Raw genomic sequence first — 18,078 nt, 5'->3', positions numbered from 1 at the left:
AGGTTTTTGTCAGTAAGATCCGCTAGCTGGGGAAGACGAGAGGTGATATTACAGTTCATTCAGCCTCCTCTTCCTGTGTGTTCTGGGGTTCACAGGCTCTAGCTGCTTCAATTCCCTACAGATAATGCCTGGAAACATCCTCAGTCCATTGAACCAAAGGGCAAGCTGCCAGGACGGGAGGAGAAGGCAATAAAGGCTGCTATTCTCAGGCGCCTCTGGAGCTTGGGCTCCTGGCAGGTCACAACAACTGGGTTAAGCTTGCCCAGGAATTAAACAGGAATTTAAGCAGGAATTTCCACAGCAAGGCTGCACCTGCTGCTCTGGTGTCCAGACTTGTGGCTCCCTCATCCTCCAACAAATGTTTTCTGTGCTGAGATGCTTTTATGTATACATGTGACGTGTATTATATTTATTTTTCTTCCTAAAATCTTTGTCTCCATGTGCTGTGTAAGGGACCATATGAGATTGCCTTTGATTTTATGATGAAAGTCTTCATCATAAAGATGAAGATCTTTGGAGATCTCCCAAAGTCATTAATACAGGCATTAGAAATTCTGCCCTTCTGTGAGACAATATGGGGTTTTTTTTCTTCCAAGTATAATGACTAGGTATGTAAGCACACAATATCAAGCATACAAAATAGCAACATAAAAACACAAGCCTAGTGACCATTTTTTTTCCCGTTCCTTTTACCTGAAAATACATAAAATTCATCAGTTTTGTAACTTCTGGCTCCAGAACTTCCACAGTTTTCTCATAAATTTCTACTCTGTTAGGCTGTTCGTTGCACTTGACCTGAAGATAATTAAAGAGATCATTACACTTGGTACTTTCCCTGATAAAGCCTCAGAAACTAACCTTAACTGTTTGATAATAAATAAATAAATAAATAAATAAAAATTCTAAGATTTTTCTGTTACCTCACAACAAATAATACACGTCTGTATGGTTAGGAAACTATTCTCTACACACTAAGCCACTGACTTAAAATCATGCACTAAAATAGGGACAGAAATTAAAACAGATTTCCTGACTTTAACTCTGAATATTTAAATTACACCCCTGGCATTTCAGTACAAAAATAACTGCATTATAAAATCCTTATGAAGCAGGTAGGTGTCAAGTCACAGCTATAATTTTGTTCAGTTTTCTGACGTATCTTAATATTCTTCCCACCCCACACCTATGCAGCAATTCCTAGGACTTGTCACCTATTCGCAGTGTTTTATTTTTGCGTATGGATCAAGAAAATATTATGTAGCTCTGACACTTAGAAAATCACTACCTAGTCTGTCTAGAAACTTAAAACATTTAACCTGACTGTTAATTGTTGCATGCTTTGCTACTTGTTAAATCTGCTCTGAATTTAAGTATTAAGTTGGGGAGTGGGAAGGGTGAATTCTCTGGAATGAAAATTTTACCTCAAACAGATCTGGCAATCAAAGGTTTTCCTTCCAGAGTACATTACCCATATACTACTCTTGAACCAATCAGTAAGACTGACACAAAACCCATAAAGTATTGCTATAGATGCCATATAGAATCATCCAACTAGTACCCAGACCCAAAAGAAATTCTTCTCTGTAACTCAGTAGTCAAAGTATACATTTCCAAGCTCATTGACAAAGCTCTATCTGTGGAACTTGGCACCAACACAAGAAAGAAGAAGTTAAGATGTTGCATGACAGTGTAATTTGCATTCTTTACCTGAGGAATGGCTCTTGAGCAGCTTCTCCATGTGTATAACATGACCGCATATTCTTGACCTTCTTCTAGCATTTCATTCTGTACAAAAGACACTCGGCATGATTAGGTATTGTAATACAAAAGGGTTAAATTCATTTGTTTTCCATCATTCCAAATCCTTGCCCAAACAAACCTGTTTCTCTTATCAGACTGTAAAGGTACAAACACACATACAGTGCAAGCTGAATGATACATAATACTGTATGTATGCAATACAGTATTAATATAATTAAAAGGTTCAGATTGGCTGTAACCCAACTATAAAAAAAATCCATTTATTCTCAGTCATCTGTTTTAGCGTCCAACTTAATTCTGAGAGAACTCACACCATCATCTTCATACCACTTAAGACAACAAATACTTATCAGATCACTAATAAAAACCTGCAGTAATTATGCTTATGTAATTACTATCTCACCTGATCAGATTTATTTGTGTGTGTTTCTTTCCTCCCAAAACTAAAGACACTGTGATCTATAAATATAAATAAAAATGCCAATCTGAGAAGGGAGGGTGGTGTTTGCTTTTCCATTTAAACTTGGGCACTGCAGGAGGAACTGTCAAGGACGAAAGAGTCAGGACTGCCAGAATAATATCCTTCTTCACACATCAAAGGAGAGGCCCAAGAGTTTCCAAAGGATGAAAAGAGGTTAAGGAGTTGGCAGATAATTTAAAAGTAGATTGGTGCAAATTTACATAGTTTTCTGTAGCATGTAATCAGGTGCCTAATCTGCCCATTCCAGCATTTTTGAACTCTCCTCTAGAAATACAAGGCATATTATTCCTCATTTTCTAAGAGTGCCACGAAATGGCAAGTTCAGTACAGACCAACATTTGCAGCCACCAAAATTCTTCCGTGTCCCAGAACAGCTACACCATCAGCAGAGATGGAGTTATTACCATGAAACCTTATCTTCTATTGTGGAACTTTTAAAGCCACGGAATACCTTACACAAAAGTATGCCAATAAATGACCAACTCCTCAGTGAGGAAGCCAAAAAAACCCCTCCAGCACCACCAAACTGACAGAAATATTTGAAATCTGGGAGGGTGGAAAGTAATTTTTCACTCAAGTTACAGCAGCTAGCTGTCAATCCAGCTAACCTCAGAATACTGAAAAATGAACAACGAAAGCAGGAAACTTCTGAGCAACATTGGTTGATCAAGACAAAAGACATTTCTGAAAGTATATATCTGAACATCTCCTTACCATGCTAGAATGGACTGTAGCTTGCTCAATGTATCTCGCGATGCCAGTGACAAATGCATTTCTGTCTTCAAAATTAGTGTTAAAGTTTGGCTGCAGAGAAAATATGAATTAAATTTTTGTTAGGGAAAAGAATTTTTATATATATCACAAATTTGCAAATATAAACACACTTTGCTTTTGGTTGGTTTGGTTTGGTTTTTTGCAAAGCACAGTCCTCTTTTTCTGAACCACAGCAGGAAATGGAAAAATTCTTCCTACAATGAATGACAACATACCTGGTAAAGCAGAGATGATGGTGGGGGTTCAATACATGGTTGCTGATCTGGCAATGGTAATTCTTCCAAGAGATCCACATTGGACAAGGCATCCTCCAGTGTTACTTGAGCAGTCATTTTGGCCCTAGTTAAAATATACATACATATAGATAATGTATCCACACATACCTATTATTTCTTATGTGTTGTTACATACACAGAAAACAAATGAGTCAAATGAAGAGCAAGAACTACTTCTGTTGTAGGAAATTTGCAGTTCCCCTTCAACCACAGTGGAAGGAAAAGATTCAAACTGAAACCCATCTGGTTTTAGTATACAAGTTTAAAAAAATACTTAGATGACTAACATCCTCCTCCTTACTTGAGAAATATTTCTCTTCCCTCACTGCTGCACACCAGAAACACACCAAAAGTAAAGGATGACCCTTAATGCTCAGTTTTGAGCAGATGTGTCTTCAAACCCTAATGCACAGATACTACTACCAGCCCATCTTCAGAAGACCCATCTGCCAGAAGGTGCCAGCAGTCTCCAGTGTCTCATGTCCCAGGATATCCAGATCCACTTTGAGCAGTTAGTGATAGGCCCATAAGCCCCTCAGGACCACAGAAATCTCCTTACACCTAAAACTGATGGTACTGCATGGGGTTTTGAATCAAGAACAGCATCGAGACAAAATTTTTGGTAAAAGCCTGGGGTAGGAACAACTCAGTCATATACTTTTGTGTAATGACCTTCTCATCCTTTGGAGTAAAAAATTCCTCATTTTTAAGCTAACACCTCTAATCAAGCTGACTTTTTCCATGGGGATTTGCAAGTAATTTCCCTCCACTTTATCAGAGCAAAACCATGCACATACAGTGAAAGGAGCAGCTGAGCATTGTCCCCAGCTCCAGCCAGGAGGCCAGGAACACAGAATGCCCACACCCCCCAGGAGCAGTGTCCTGCCTAGTACGTGCCACCCAGGACTTAGCCAACAAGAAACAACAAAAAAACCCCAAACAAACAAAAAACCAAGGGAAGAAAGTAGTCAGAAGTGATTACCTATCTGCCTTCAGAGACCAACCCTGTGTTCCAACTGCTGCAAAGCTAATGCAGCACCTCTGGAGAAGGCCCTCTCACAACTTAAAACAGTCAACATCAGAAAGGTCCAGAGCACTTCTGCTTCTTGAAGTCCCAGCCCAAACTTTTCTTCAAGCCTGAGTATATCAGGTTTTGTTAAAATAAATAAAGGAACAAACACCCACCTAGTGCAATTTGTGACCCCTGATGAAAAACAAGGAAGGACTGAAGAGAATGGAGTGCTGGCTGGCAGACCAGCACCGGGATGCTTGCCCAACACCTGTCTACACCCAACTCAAGCTTCTTCACAACAACCACACTTATTCTCAGCTTAGAGAGTGGCAAAAACCATAGCATCCTCCCTCCAGTAAATAAACAAATGACCAAAAAAATACCATGTCTAGGTAAAAGTCCTATGAGGAGGTCAGACCCTCAACAGTTTTACCCTAAAAGAAACAGAACAGAACTGGGAGGAAGTCAGAGCACTTTAAATAAATAGTATTTTAATTTTTGGTCTGAGTATCTGCAACTCAAGGTTTAGCTAGAAAAGACAACAGTAACACAACACTTGACATAGGTTGGTTTAACTGAGAGACTCTTTTCAATTTGATTCCTCCTCTCAGCCTCTGTATCCAAGCAGAAACACCTGGCTGAGCAGCTGCTCCAGGATGTGCCAGTGGTGGGACTGCTGGGGCCATGGCCTTCTGCCCCACAGGACAGGTGAACCACCATAATAGGTTGACCCCAAGCAAGCACAATGGGGACATGCTACAAAAAACTGCTCTGCAAATCATAGCAAAAAACAGCTGCCTTTTCCATATGAAAAGTTATTGCCAGTATCCATGTAATGGAGAGTTGTGATTGAGTGCAAGGAAAGTATCAATTCCCTCTCCCCAAATCCATCTTCCTCCTAAAATGGGGTCCAGCCATTACATGCTTATTTCAGAAAGCACACCTTCACACTTTTGTCCTCAACATTTACAAGCTTTCTGTGGTCAGACTACCAGATGCTGAACTGTTTGTGTATTTTTTAATACTTGGAAAATAATTTAAAAATAGAAACTAAAGCATAAGAAAAACCCAAAGCCCTACCACCACACTATCCCTGCCATCTATCTAATAGCAGAAGACTGGAAAATCCCCTGTACCAAGCCAGAGGTGCAAGTGAAGAAACAAAAGCTTCCTGCTACCTTCTGGGTTCTGAAAGAAATAGGGGAAGCTCCATTTTTCCAAGCCCTTCGGCTTGATTTCCCAAAGACAGATCAGTCTTTTTCTAAAAGGGAAAACATGAGCAATTGGACACGGACAATTACAAAAGCCTTCTTGTTTTAAGGTCACTCGCTGAGAGCTCCACTCTGTAATTCTGCCAGAGGTATCCACGTGCCCGGTGTTTCACTGGCCGAGCCCAACCCACTTGGTTCAGCATTTGGCTGTGGTACCCAGCAAGATGGGAAAGAGGCAGTGGCTCCTTCCTGCCCAGCTCATGGCACGTTTGCAAACTTTGGGAGGGCAGGACTTGTGCTTCCCTCTGCTTCCCGAGAAGGAGCAGGGAAAGGTTTGACAACGGGGGTGGCAGGGGGACAGCCAGGGCTTGGCCACACTCACACAGTGTCAGCCAGAAGACATCATCCCACAGCCAGCTAACACCTCTGTATGGCCCAGGCCAACCCCTTGCCTGATGCAGAAGCCCTGGGATCAGGATAGAAAAGATTTTTTTGAAGTTTGGGAGGTTTTTTCCCTTCTTTCTTTGCTGCTGTTTTCAATAAAACCAGCTCCACATGACAAAGGCTGTTTCTAATGTACAGCAATGGAGGGCTGGCAAGACCTTTTTTTTTTTTCCCCAGTGAGTCTCAGGAAAATTAATTTAAGAACACTAGAATTACACAGCAACAAAACTTTGTAATTTTGCCTCCTTAAGAATAATTCGCTATGAGTTGTTACAGGTTCAATTACTGGGCAGGAGAGCTAATATTTTAACAGACTCCCTTTTTCCCCATCATAAGAAGCTTCAAAACCTACTGGAACATTTCAGAAGATGCAGTCTGATTAGGAGTTTACCTAAATGAGAACAAATTAAAATACTGTAGTCATACTGATAACTTTAGTTATACTAGTAAATTTACCCAAGATGTAAAAATTACTTTCATACTCAATTCCTACAATGCTGCATTTTCAGCTTTGTACCTGAGATTTCCCAGGAAGTACTTTCTCATGTAGAAGACACATAAGAATTCCTTCTGATGCAATCCTTTTTCTTTTTGTTATCTCTGTATCATGACCTATCATTACAGTGTTAAGGTCAAAATGCACTCCAAGAACACATTTTCCCAGACCTACAAAATTTGATTTAAAAACTTTCATTATCTGACATCCTCCCTCCAGGAAAGAGAATCACAGATGACATCATGGTTGTTTGCTAAATTTTGGTGTCTGATAAGCACATCCAGCTTTCTAAGCAGGAGACAGAAGCATCTGTGCCAATTCTCAGCTTCTTTTTCTGGATTTCAAAGCAAAAAATTAAATAAAATAAAAAATCCCTGTCTCTTGCACAGACAAGCTTGAGCTTTACAGTGCCAAGTCCATGTTCAAGGGTCAAAGGTATCAGTCACTTGGGTTTTAGGGAAACTTTGGATACATTAATACAAGACTAGGTTAAATTAAGATATTCTTTTTCTTGATGATGACAATTGGCTGAGCCTCACCTGCTCTGAAAAGCCTGTGATGCAGAGAAGGTCACTGAGCCACCTTCCTCACGTTTTGTTCAGAAGGAAAAAAATAAAAATAAAAAATAAATAAAACAAAATTAAAATAAAATAAAAATTAAAAAGCACCGGATCCTGAAGTCTCTCTAGTGTTGTTTACATTCTGATTGAACTTCAGAGCTGATTTATTATTGAAACACATTCAGACAAAAGATTTGCCATCTATTAAATGTCATAATTCTGTAATGTTGTTCACAGCAACACAACTGCATGGTACACAGTGCCCTGCTCACATTACTCTGGTATCTAGAGGAGATGAGTGTCATTCCTAATAGAGAAGTCTAATTTTCACATATCCATCTCTACAGGGTAAAGCTGAAGTATTTGCAAAAGTTCCTTATTCTGAATTCCAACTATATTAGAAAAAGCCCTGGGTGTTTCTTTCACAGTCTTTCTCTTTGAGGCCTTGTCCTGGTTTGGGCCAGGATAAAGGTGGTTTTCTGTTTCTATACTTTTGCTTTTAGCTAAGTCCCTTGTAAGTAGTCTCTCTGAAATTAACAGCAAGTTTCTCATGCAGTGTGTGTGCTTTTAGGATTGATAACACTTGATGTTTATAGTTACTGCTAGAGACTGGTATGCAGGCCAAGGACACTGCTCAGCTCTGCATGAAAACATTTTACCGTCCAGGAGGATACAGAGGTCCCACCAGAGCCCTCCTTTGGGGAGGATCAGACAAGATAGATGCCAGAATTGACCAAACAGAGTATTCCATCCCATATACGTCACACTCAGTATAAATTTGAGGCATCACGTGGGCCGAGCCAGATCTTTGCCAGATCTTTTCCTGCTTCCCTTCCTCCCCGGCATCCTGGAAGGATCCTGTCTGTTCATCTGCCTGTGGTCCTGATCCGTGCCAGCCCATATCTGTGTGTTCCTGCCTCCGGTTCCCAACTACTGCCGACTCCAGGAGTCCAGCCTGGACTTTCCCAGGGCTGCCCTACAGCCTTGGTGGTGACGTGAGAGTTATTGGGGGAAAGGAGGGAGGAATGTGGTTTCCATTTTCCTGTATATTTGTATATATTTAGTAATTTTACCTATTTATCTTTACTGTTTCATTAAAGTTGTGTAGTTTAGTTTCCAACCCATAAGTCTCTCTCCCTTATTCTCTCTCCTTTCTCTATCAAGGAGAGACAGATTAATAGAGAGCGTCTGTTATTCGGTTTAATTGCCGGGCCAGTGTTAAACCGTGACAGGCCTCCTAAGGGTCCAGACTATTTGAATAAAAAATAACAGGAGCAAATTATGGGGAAAAATCTTTTGGGAAAAAAAATAGACAAATGACCAAAAGAAATAATAATTAAAAAAAAAAAAAAAAGGTGAGCATTGAGAAAGCAGGGAATAGAGAAAAGAGCATTAACTTTTGAATTTTGAGAGAGAAGACTGCCATAATGCTATTCAGCTCTCAAGATCAAAGTTAAGAAAATTGGCCCAAATTTTATGGAGTTCAGTAGTTACAAAAAAACCCCCCAAAACATTCAAGTTTTTAAGTCTTCTCCCAGTGATAGAGTTAAGTAGGTCAGGTTATTTATCAAAGAGAAGATCAAAAAGACAACTCAAGCACTCAGTCTATAAACAGCTACAACAGGAAAATTGTGTGATGATAGGAGGTAGTTTTTAAATGTACTCAGCAACAACACACACAATCCAACAGATTGTAGCTGGCAACCAAGGTTTAAGAAAAAAAATTAATAGGAGTAAAGCAAATGAACTTAACTCTCAGCTTCTTGAGACCATATTAAAAATGCAGAAATTACCTCTCAATTCCTCTTAGCCACTGCCACAATCATTTAGCCAAGACTTCCCCACAAACTGCCTCTAATGGCCTTAATCCAGCTGAGCTTTAGAATGACATGAATTCCCAATACAAAAAGTTCAACCTCAAATAACTGGGTTCAATAATATCTACTTAGAGGTGAAAAAATAAAGCTTATAACTAAAAAAAAAAAAAAATCTCTGCTTAAATTCTATGACTGCATTAAACAAGATCAGGAGATGATGAGGGTGGTACATTATCACTAAACATTTATTAAAAAAATCAGAAAGTACATACTAAGTACCCTGAAAATATATAGGGAAAGAATGGGATGTAACTTCTTGGAGAGGAATAAATACATATGATTTAATTTATTTGCAAACTGGCATTATACCCAGGACTTAAAGTCTGTCAAGTGACCATTCCAACAGCACTTTTCTTCAGAAGACACTGATTTATTTAGATTATCACACCTCATGCAAACGCATTCACTTTTTGGTAGTCATTGCTCTACCTTTTGAAAAAGAAGTAACAATTTTAAATTTCCCTCAAATAAACAACAATGATTAAAACCCATAGCTGAGAGGCATTTTTTCTTTTGCATTGCTCACTCAAAGATTTGATATCCTGGAAGCACCTGAACACCCTCACCTTTAAATCTTTAAGGATTTATCCTCACACAGACAGAGGGGTAACAGAGGGGTAATCCTGCAGCTTTCCCTTTTGAAACATGGGGGCTTGCAACAAGTAGCAATTTAGACACCTTGATGTAGAGAAACAAGATAAACCAGGTGTAAAGAAACAAGATAAACCAGGTGCCTCGAGTTGCCAAAGAGTGGGTGAGTCCACCTGTGCCTGATTAGGACAGGCCCCTATTGGGCATGAGCAAGATCAGGGGGCCAATAAAGGTGGGACACACACCCACAGAGCAGAGCTCACTCTGGTGTGAGGCAATGGAGAGGCCAGCAGCTCATCGAGACTCATGAGCAAGAAAGGCTCTTCCTGCTATATTTGGTGGAGAATGCAGGCAACTTGAAAGAAGAACTTCTGAAATGCAGCAGTGTGAGGAGCTGGCAACAGGAACATTCTCCCTGATTTGAAAAAGTGCCTGGGCTAACACTCCCTGAAAGGTATGACCAGCAAGCTCTTTGGATTGGAAACCCCTGAGCAGAGGGAAGCCAGGAGGATGGAATCCCATGAGAAAGGGTTAAAACCCGTGTATGGAATCCCATGAGGAAGGGTTAAATCCCGTAATCCCATGAGGAACCAGAAACCCATGAGGAACCAGCAAGCTCTTTGGAAACCTCTGAGCAGAGGGAAGCCAAGATAAGGATTCTCTCTTTGAAACCCCTGAGCAGAGGGAAGCCAAGATAAGGATTCTCTCTTTGGAAACCCCTGAGCAGAGGGAAGCCAAGAGAAGAGCAGATACAGGAGGGAGAAGAACAACTCAAGTCAGAAAGGCAGAGACTTTGTGAAAAGTGCCTGGGCTGACATTGAATGGTTTGCCTAGGCTGCAGCAGTGTGAGAAGCTAGGGTTAAATCCCGTAAGCTATAAGTGTATGTTTGTATGTTTAAGTGTAATGTTCAGTGTTGTGTCAGTCTTATAAGCTAGGGTTAAATCCCGTAAGCTATAAGTGTAAAATGTTCAAATGTTTGTAAAAATCCTGTAATCAGTGTTGTAAAAATGTGTGTGTGTAAAAATCCTGTAAGCTAGGGCAAACCAGGAAAGCTTTAAGAAAAAAAAAAGGGGGGGGGGAAATGTAGAGAAACAAGATAACCCAGGTGTAGAGAAACAAGATAAACCAGGTGCCTCGAGTTGCCAAAGAGTGGGTGTGAGTCCACCTATGCCTGATTAGGACAGGCCCCTATTGGGCATGAGCAAGATCAGGGGGCCAATAAAGGTGGGACACACACCCACAGAGCAGAGCTCACTCTGGTGCGAGGCGATGGAGAGGCCAGCAGCTCATCGAGACTCATGAGCAAGAAAGGCTCTTCCCGCTACACCTTGATATTTTCCAGGTGGGTTTTTTTGTCAGCTTCTTACAGCACATCTTTTGCCATACTGGAAAGATCAGGTGACAGACAAAACTAAATCTATTGCTACCACCCTGTGCCCTGGAAGGGAAACTTCCATGGAAAATGAGAAAAATGAAAAAAAGGCTTAGGTGACAGCAGAGCAAGGGAAAGATGTGAGGAGTGAGCAGGAAACGCTGTGGAGAAGGAACCCTCCCCAGCACTGATGTTACAAGTGGAGGTGCAGCAGCCAATCTCACTGCACAGGGCACTGGAACTGATAAGGTGAGCAAAGGCTTCTCTCATTTAACCAACAGCTCAGCTGCTCTTGTACAGTGATTTCCTTTTATCACTGAACTCCAATAAAAAAAGAAAAATTTTTTTTTTAAAAAAAGCATGCAAGAGATAATAAAGGATCTGCTGAGTTTTTTTCAGCTTAACTACCAGAATGCTTCCAATGGTCTAAGAGCATCTGAGCATCTTTCCTCAGATGAGTTCAGTCAGGTCCTTAAGCTGCTCTGGCATGAAGGGCTACAGCAAGCTAATAGTGGTAGAAAAGTGATGAAAAAGTGATGGATAAAATCACTTTCCTCCACTCGTTCATCCCACTTTCTGGATGGACCCTGAAAATGAGTGCTGAAATGTCCCATTTCCTCCTGATTGAACTGCCAAGGTGCCCAAGCTGTCCCCATAGCAGCAACAGCAGAACCAACCCCTCTGAGGGGCATCCTCAGAGCAGCCACCTGCCCCAAAAGCACACGCCACCACTTCCAGATAAGCTTGGCCAGGCAGGCCAGAAGAGCTAAATGGGCAAAGAGCTGTGACATGGTGAATCTCAGGGTGAGAATAGTCAGAAAATTAACAGCACTGGATAATCTTCCTCTGTAATTAAGGAAAAGCAACAGGGTATGGAGGGAAAGGCAAGAAACCAACTTCACACAGACAGTGCAAGTGCTTTTCCTGGAACAAAGCTTGAAACAGTCGTAATTTAGACTATAGGTGCATAACAGAAAGTCGAGCACTGAAATTAACATAAACTCTTCATTTTTACAAACCATACAAGTCAGACCACAAGGTTTACTACACCACTCGTGGAAACCAGCATGTTCAATACACATCTCAAAAAAAAACAACAAACAAACAAAAACACCAAAAAAAAAACCAGCCCACAAAATTAAGAAATTCTTGAAAGCTTATATTTAACCATGAGTGCCAAGAAAACATGAAGTTTAAAAGAAGCATGAGTCCATCCAAAATGCAGTTACACTTGAAACAGCCTGAAACAGTTCAGGGAAAACATCTCCTCCCCTGGCCACCATAACTGCATGGTGAGTTCCCACTGCTGGAGAGGGAAGTTTGGGGCCCTGGGTGACAAAATGCTGGATCAGCAGTATCTGGACTGCAACCAGGGGCCTCACCCCAGGCTCGGAGCTGGGATGAGTAAAGCCTGACCCACCCCAGCACAGCTTTTCTCTCTTTCTCCACTGCAAGAGAAGTTACAGCAGGATGTAGAGCAACACTGCATTGCAACTGCAGAAGTGGAGCAAGAAGAGATGCTGCAGCACACCCCAGCTCCTGCTGCAGAGAGATGGCTGCAGCTGCACCCACTACAATGTCAGCTCTGGAAACCAGCATACATCCAACACAAATAAAACACATGCAAACGTTAGCTTGGGAATACAGCCCAAGAAAGCAGAGATATCTGGAGACAGTGAGGGAATTGGTTTTGGTAAGACCACGCTCCACGTAACCCAAACAGATCTCAAATGCTGAAAACTGTAAGTGGAAAAAAATGATTAACCAAAAAGATCAGAGAATGATCATGCCAAAGAGTGAGATAATTTAGGTGGAGTTTAAACAACTAACAAAAAACTGCTGGCTACAGAAAATTTAGGATATTTTATGACTTCACAGATTAGAGCACTGTTTAACTTGACTGAAAACAAGTGTTAGGAAGGGATGGCCCTGACTTTTTTCAGTCCACTGGACACATTTTTTCATTTTGCTTTTAAATAGATGCATTTGACCTCCAAGTGCTTGTACATGTTCCCAGGCTCAAAATAAGACAAAGAGGAAGTCTGTCTGCACTTTAAACAACACTTCCCTTGACTCTGCCTCTCTTCTTTCCTCCATCTGCAAAAGCATCTCTGAATCCTAAATTAAAACAAAATATCAAGCCTGGCATGAATATTGAAGATTACAATTGCCATATAATCCATAAATTATGTATCCACAGGAGTTGTTTTGCCCTTTTAAACAGGCATAAATGAATAAATCGAAGCTTAATCTACAGGACAGAATATTATGATGAAAATCAGAAAAATCCTATGTGCAACAGCTAAGGAGTGGGAAGAGAAGCATATCCTTCAAAAAAGAGGAGCAAAGGCATTCTACAGTCCATGCATAGAAATTAAAATAGACACAAATTTTTAAATCAGTGAATAGCCTGCAGAACTAGTGTATATGTGACCAGTCTCAGTGAACTCCACGGGAACCAATGACAAGTTTCCCACAGGAATAGGCTTGGCCTGCACAGCAGAAGTTTTAACCCTTCCCTGTAGCAACACAACATTTTCAGGTTTATTCTGTTCCCTTGTGCTACTGCCTAGTAGAAAGTCAATTACATCATTTTTCTATTAAGGAAATTTGATTCAATATGCTGTGTAATCATTGAATTTTTAGGGTTGGAAGGGACTTTTAATATCATCCAGTTCCAACTCCCCTGCCATGGGCAGGGACACCTCCCACTAGATCAGATCACTCAGAGCCCTGTCCAGCCTGGTCTTAAAAACTTCCAGGGATGGGGCTTCCACCACCTCTCTGGGCAACCTGTTCCAGTGTCTCACCACCCTCTTGGTGAAGAGCTTCTTCCTAACATCTAATCTAAATCTACCCTCCTCTAGTTTGAAACCATTCCCCCTAATCCTATGACCACCTGACATCCTAAGAAGTCCCTCACCAGCTTTCCTGGAGGCCATTTCTTATAGTAATGTTCCTACTCAAGTTAAACGGTAAAACTCTGATCATAAAAGACTCTTGTGAAAGCAAGGGCTATCAAAAGGAATGGGGTTTTCTCTTCCAAAACCAGAACAGCCATTACTAAAATACTTCTCTTCCAGACCTCCAAGATCTCTTCTCAAAAACTCCCTTTTAGTTCTATTTTTAATTATATTTCATGAGCCCCAGCTGTCCAACTGCACACCTATCAATTCAGACTGGGTAGAAAATATTTTAACAGACCGATAACAAAAGTGTTTCAGAGAATAGCAAGGCACTGGATCTCCTCCCTTTGAACACTCTTTTTCCATGCTCTGGATGGCACAATCTGCCTTTTTGCCAAGGGGATCGGCATAAGATGTTCCTTTTGGGACTGGAGCTCCTTTTCGTTCCTAAGCAACAGATTTGCATAAGCTGAAGGAGCAAAGAAAAATGCTTTTCACATCACTTACTGGCCTGCTTGATTAAAGTAAAAGACTGGAGAGAGCAAACAGCAGCTGACAGTCCTTTGTGCAGCAGATTTGACAGACTGTTAGGCTTTCAAAAATACATCTGTGACTGGAATAAATAGGCTCAATAGGTGCAAAAGGGAAAACAAAAATTCTGGCACTGAATTATCCCATCTCAGCACCACGGCAAGTCCCAGAAGAATGGCCACATGATGGAAACAAATAACTTATTATTAGGCTCCTACAGGCTGGTGTGGCTCACATCAACTGCTCTGCCCTGCTGTTGGAGAGGCACAGGGGTGGAAATAACCTCGTGAGGGCAGACACAGATTTGGAGGAAATCATAAGGCTGACGCACAGAAAGGTGGGGTTTTTTTTTGGTTTTTTTTTTTTCAGAAAACCTCAACTTCCCAAACTAAAAGCACTTTGTGTTCAGTGATGTGTGAGTTTTTCATGCATTCTACTCAAAGTTGCCTGCAGTGCCACCAGCCCAGCTCCTGTCCCCTGCAGAGATTATCACAGCAAGCAATTTCCATCTCTTTATACAAGCCATACCTATGCAATGCCCATGCAGTCAAGGTTCGAGTGCTCGATGATACACCAACCTCACTACCTCAAAATCCAAATTCTCTGGAGCACCAGGCACTTCAGTAAGCAGCAGCACTATTAATACAACCTAAAAGCCATCCTTTCATGAGTCAGTACTGTTCCTCCCTCCCACAAGATAATCAAGGTCAGGAGGACACCACTGCTAACGATGCTGTCAGGTAGCTGAAATGGCTCTGACACATTGACCACCAGCACTCAGATGACAATCAGTCACACTTGTCAAGTAACTATGGGCATTCCCTCCCAATGTCCTGGATGAATTCAAGCACATTTCCAATGATGGAAAGGTCTGATACTCTGCTAGCATCACAACAGGTTCAGGCATTGGAATGGGCTGCCCAGGAAGTAGTGGATTCTCCATCCCTGGAGATATTTAAAAAGAGACTGGATGTGGCACTCAGTGCCATAGTCTAGCAACCGCAACGGTGCTTCAAGGGCTGGACTTGATGATCTCTGAGGTCCCTTCCAACCCAGCCAGTTCTATGATTCTATGAAATGGGAACTCTCAGGCTCTTTAGGCGAAGCCTATATGTGAATGGTGAATCACGATAGGACAGAATCAGAGCCCCTGATGCCTGCCACCAGGGACATGTCTACCAGCAACCCCCTTTGTATGAAAACTCAGTAAGAAAACTCTCCCACAATTAGGGAATGTGATGTAACTCAAGCACTCACATATTATAGCATGAGGCTGGAGTCACTATGTTCTTGTTGGCAAATTAGCACAGAAGTGGATTTCTTTCTGCTTGCTGTGCTGGCAGCCAGAAGAAGCACATGGATAGGCACATATTAATTCTACAGAAGCAGCACTTGGAGTGGACAACACAGCAAGCAATCACAGAGTACTTCAATGGGCAGCCTGGCTTGTACCATCCATCTATTGTATCTTTGCAAATCTTGAAGCTTTGGAGTAGAGATGCAATTTCCTGATGATAAAATGTAGGATCAACTGCTATCCCCAAGCAGGAATCTCAAGGGCAATGCAACACACACACACACACACACTTCAAACAGGGGAAACTGACCCTACTCATCCCCACTCATTTTACTTGAGAATCCATGAAGATGATATGGGAGAAGCTTGATGCTGTTAAGTTTGCTCCAAAGGCATCCCACCCATGTGAACAAGGAGAGTGGGCCTGCTGGTGCAGCTTCGTCTGCAGCACACAACCCCCTCTGCAATGGCATTTCTGTGACAACATTTCATAGAGGGGTTTTTCTTGGTTTGGTTTAGCTGCATACCTAAGCCCGAAGCCCAAGATCCAATATATGTCACCAATATAATATTTTAAAATCCGCTATTGGTAGAGATATATGGCTGAGGGGACTTGTATCCATTTGCCAGTTCTTACAGAGCTGAGTTAGGATTCCGAGTGAACACATAAAAATTATTAATTCTAAACTTACGTATCTTTTAAAAAACCCTCTGCAATATCTGGCCTCTCCAGGCTAGAGTTAAAGATTTAAATGTTGCCTCACTCTAGGTTAGGGTGTTTTGCTACTCTTACTTGCCTCACCCCATTAACACTAACTGATAATACATATCTGAGTTAAGTGAACTGCAACTTAGATTTTGCTTGCCCTCCAACTTCCAGTTCTTTTTTTCTTATTGCATCTTGGCCAGCTCCATCCCCTTCTCTTTTTCAACTCTCACACAGTTTACTCTTTCCCTCCCCTGGTGTTTAACCTTGTTTTGCCACTTTGGCCATCTTGCTGGGCTGCTGCTATCTCCTGCAGCTGTCCTCAATATGCATTTCTTCCATTCTTCCATTTCTAATTCTTCCTGCTGCTGCCTGAGCATGTTAGGAAACTATGCTGCACGGTGTAAGCTTAGCACAGAAGCTAAACTGTGAAGCACAGTGCTTATGGCATCTTCAATGGTTTTGAAAAGCTCTTCACAAAAAGGCTCCCAGTGTAAGAACTCTGCAAAGAATGAAGAAAGAAGCAGCAAGAGCAGTAACTACCCCAGAAAGGAGAATCCATGTGCACATGGGGTCAGCCTGGCATTGCCCAGGCACAGCACTGTTCATCCTGCAGAAAGACACCAACACAAATTCCTCGTGTTCGTACCTGTTCAACACAGGTTTGGCTGTTTGTCCTTTGTATTTGGCCTGGAGGGACCACTGTTACTTAAACCACGAAGGGCACACCTGTGTGCATGTGCCCAAAGGAGCAGTAGATGGTGGGCTGAGACCCAGCCTGCTATTAGAGGTGAGGAAGATGAGCCACAGAAATCAAGTCATTAGTCTGGAGTCTTTAGATTTTAATTTAGGCAACAAACACAACCCCCCAGCCTTAGATAAACTGTTTATTTAAGCAAACAAGTTCTTGAGCTGTACTTTCATTTCACAAGACCCAAAAAAAAAAAAGAAAAAAGAAAACATTGTTTTCTCAGGAGAGAGAACACTCTCCTCTTGAGCCCATTTCCAGACAGGGTTGCTCCAAAATCAGTCTCACCCCACACCTGCAGGGGGGTCACAAGCCATTGCAGGGGACAGCTGCCCACGTCGAGGCAGGCCCCAAAGTCTCCCTTCCACAGTGCCACTGCAGGATGCATCCCAGCTCCATCTTGCAGCACGTCTGCCCCATGACATGACAGATATTCTTGATATCCAGCAGGTTTCCCCAAACCAAGCCTGGAGCTGAAGCTCTGGCTTTAGCACTGCCTTCTTTTAAGTTTAAAAAACGCTTCAATAAAAATTAGTTCTTATAACAGAGGCTGCACAGCGACATTTCCACTGCTACCTGAAAATACTTACTAAAATCAGCAGTACAACTCTCTCAATTTTCATTCATGGAAAAAAAAAAAATTGCTCGCTCCTTTATCTGAAAAATAAGTTGAAAGATACATTAGGCAAACTGATGCTATTCATCCTTAAAAATATCTTTTGCATATAATATCCAACACTGTACAAAAGTAATGTACAATTTTGAAAAATCACAGTTATCTTAAAAAAATAAAAAAGAAAAAAGGCTTTGAAAGCTGTTAAAAAATGTGCCACCACATGCATTTCAGGGAGGACAGGGAGAAACAGACAAGAGTTTTAAATGTAATGTTCTTTAAAAAAATTAAGGAATTACTAGAGGGCAGGGTGGAAAACAGAAATAAGCAAGTAACTTACTATTGAAGCAAATAACTTACTATTGTAAGATTTCTCCTTCCTCTAAATGAGCTCATCATCTGTAACATTTTATACAATACAT

The 18,078-nt window shown here is 41.4% G+C and overlaps 1 protein-coding gene across 6 annotated transcripts in view; it reads right to left on the bottom strand.

Moving 5' to 3' along the window:
- CYFIP1 (cytoplasmic FMR1 interacting protein 1) overlaps nucleotides 1-18,078 on the bottom strand; it is a 76,309-nt gene that overhangs the window by 52,057 nt on the left and 6,174 nt on the right. For all 6 annotated transcript variants that reach the window (XM_030469029.1, XM_030469024.1, XM_030469028.1 and 3 more), the window contains 4 exons: nucleotides 3,232-3,355; nucleotides 2,957-3,046; nucleotides 1,708-1,785; nucleotides 694-795 (listed from right to left, as the gene is read on the bottom strand). In XM_030469029.1, coding sequence (XP_030324889.1) covers nucleotides 694-795; nucleotides 1,708-1,785; nucleotides 2,957-3,046; nucleotides 3,232-3,348 — 387 coding nt within the window. In that variant the 5' untranslated portion in view covers nucleotides 3,349-3,355. The remainder of the gene's footprint in view (nucleotides 1-693; nucleotides 796-1,707; nucleotides 1,786-2,956; nucleotides 3,047-3,231; nucleotides 3,356-18,078) is intronic.

The sequence above is a fragment of the Calypte anna genome, chromosome 1, assembly GCF_003957555.1.
Source record: "Calypte anna isolate BGI_N300 chromosome 1, bCalAnn1_v1.p, whole genome shotgun sequence".
Lineage (NCBI taxonomy): Eukaryota > Metazoa > Chordata > Aves > Apodiformes > Trochilidae > Calypte > Calypte anna.
Note: the sequence above shows the minus strand (reverse complement) of the source record. Positions and strands in the feature narration are given on the sequence as shown.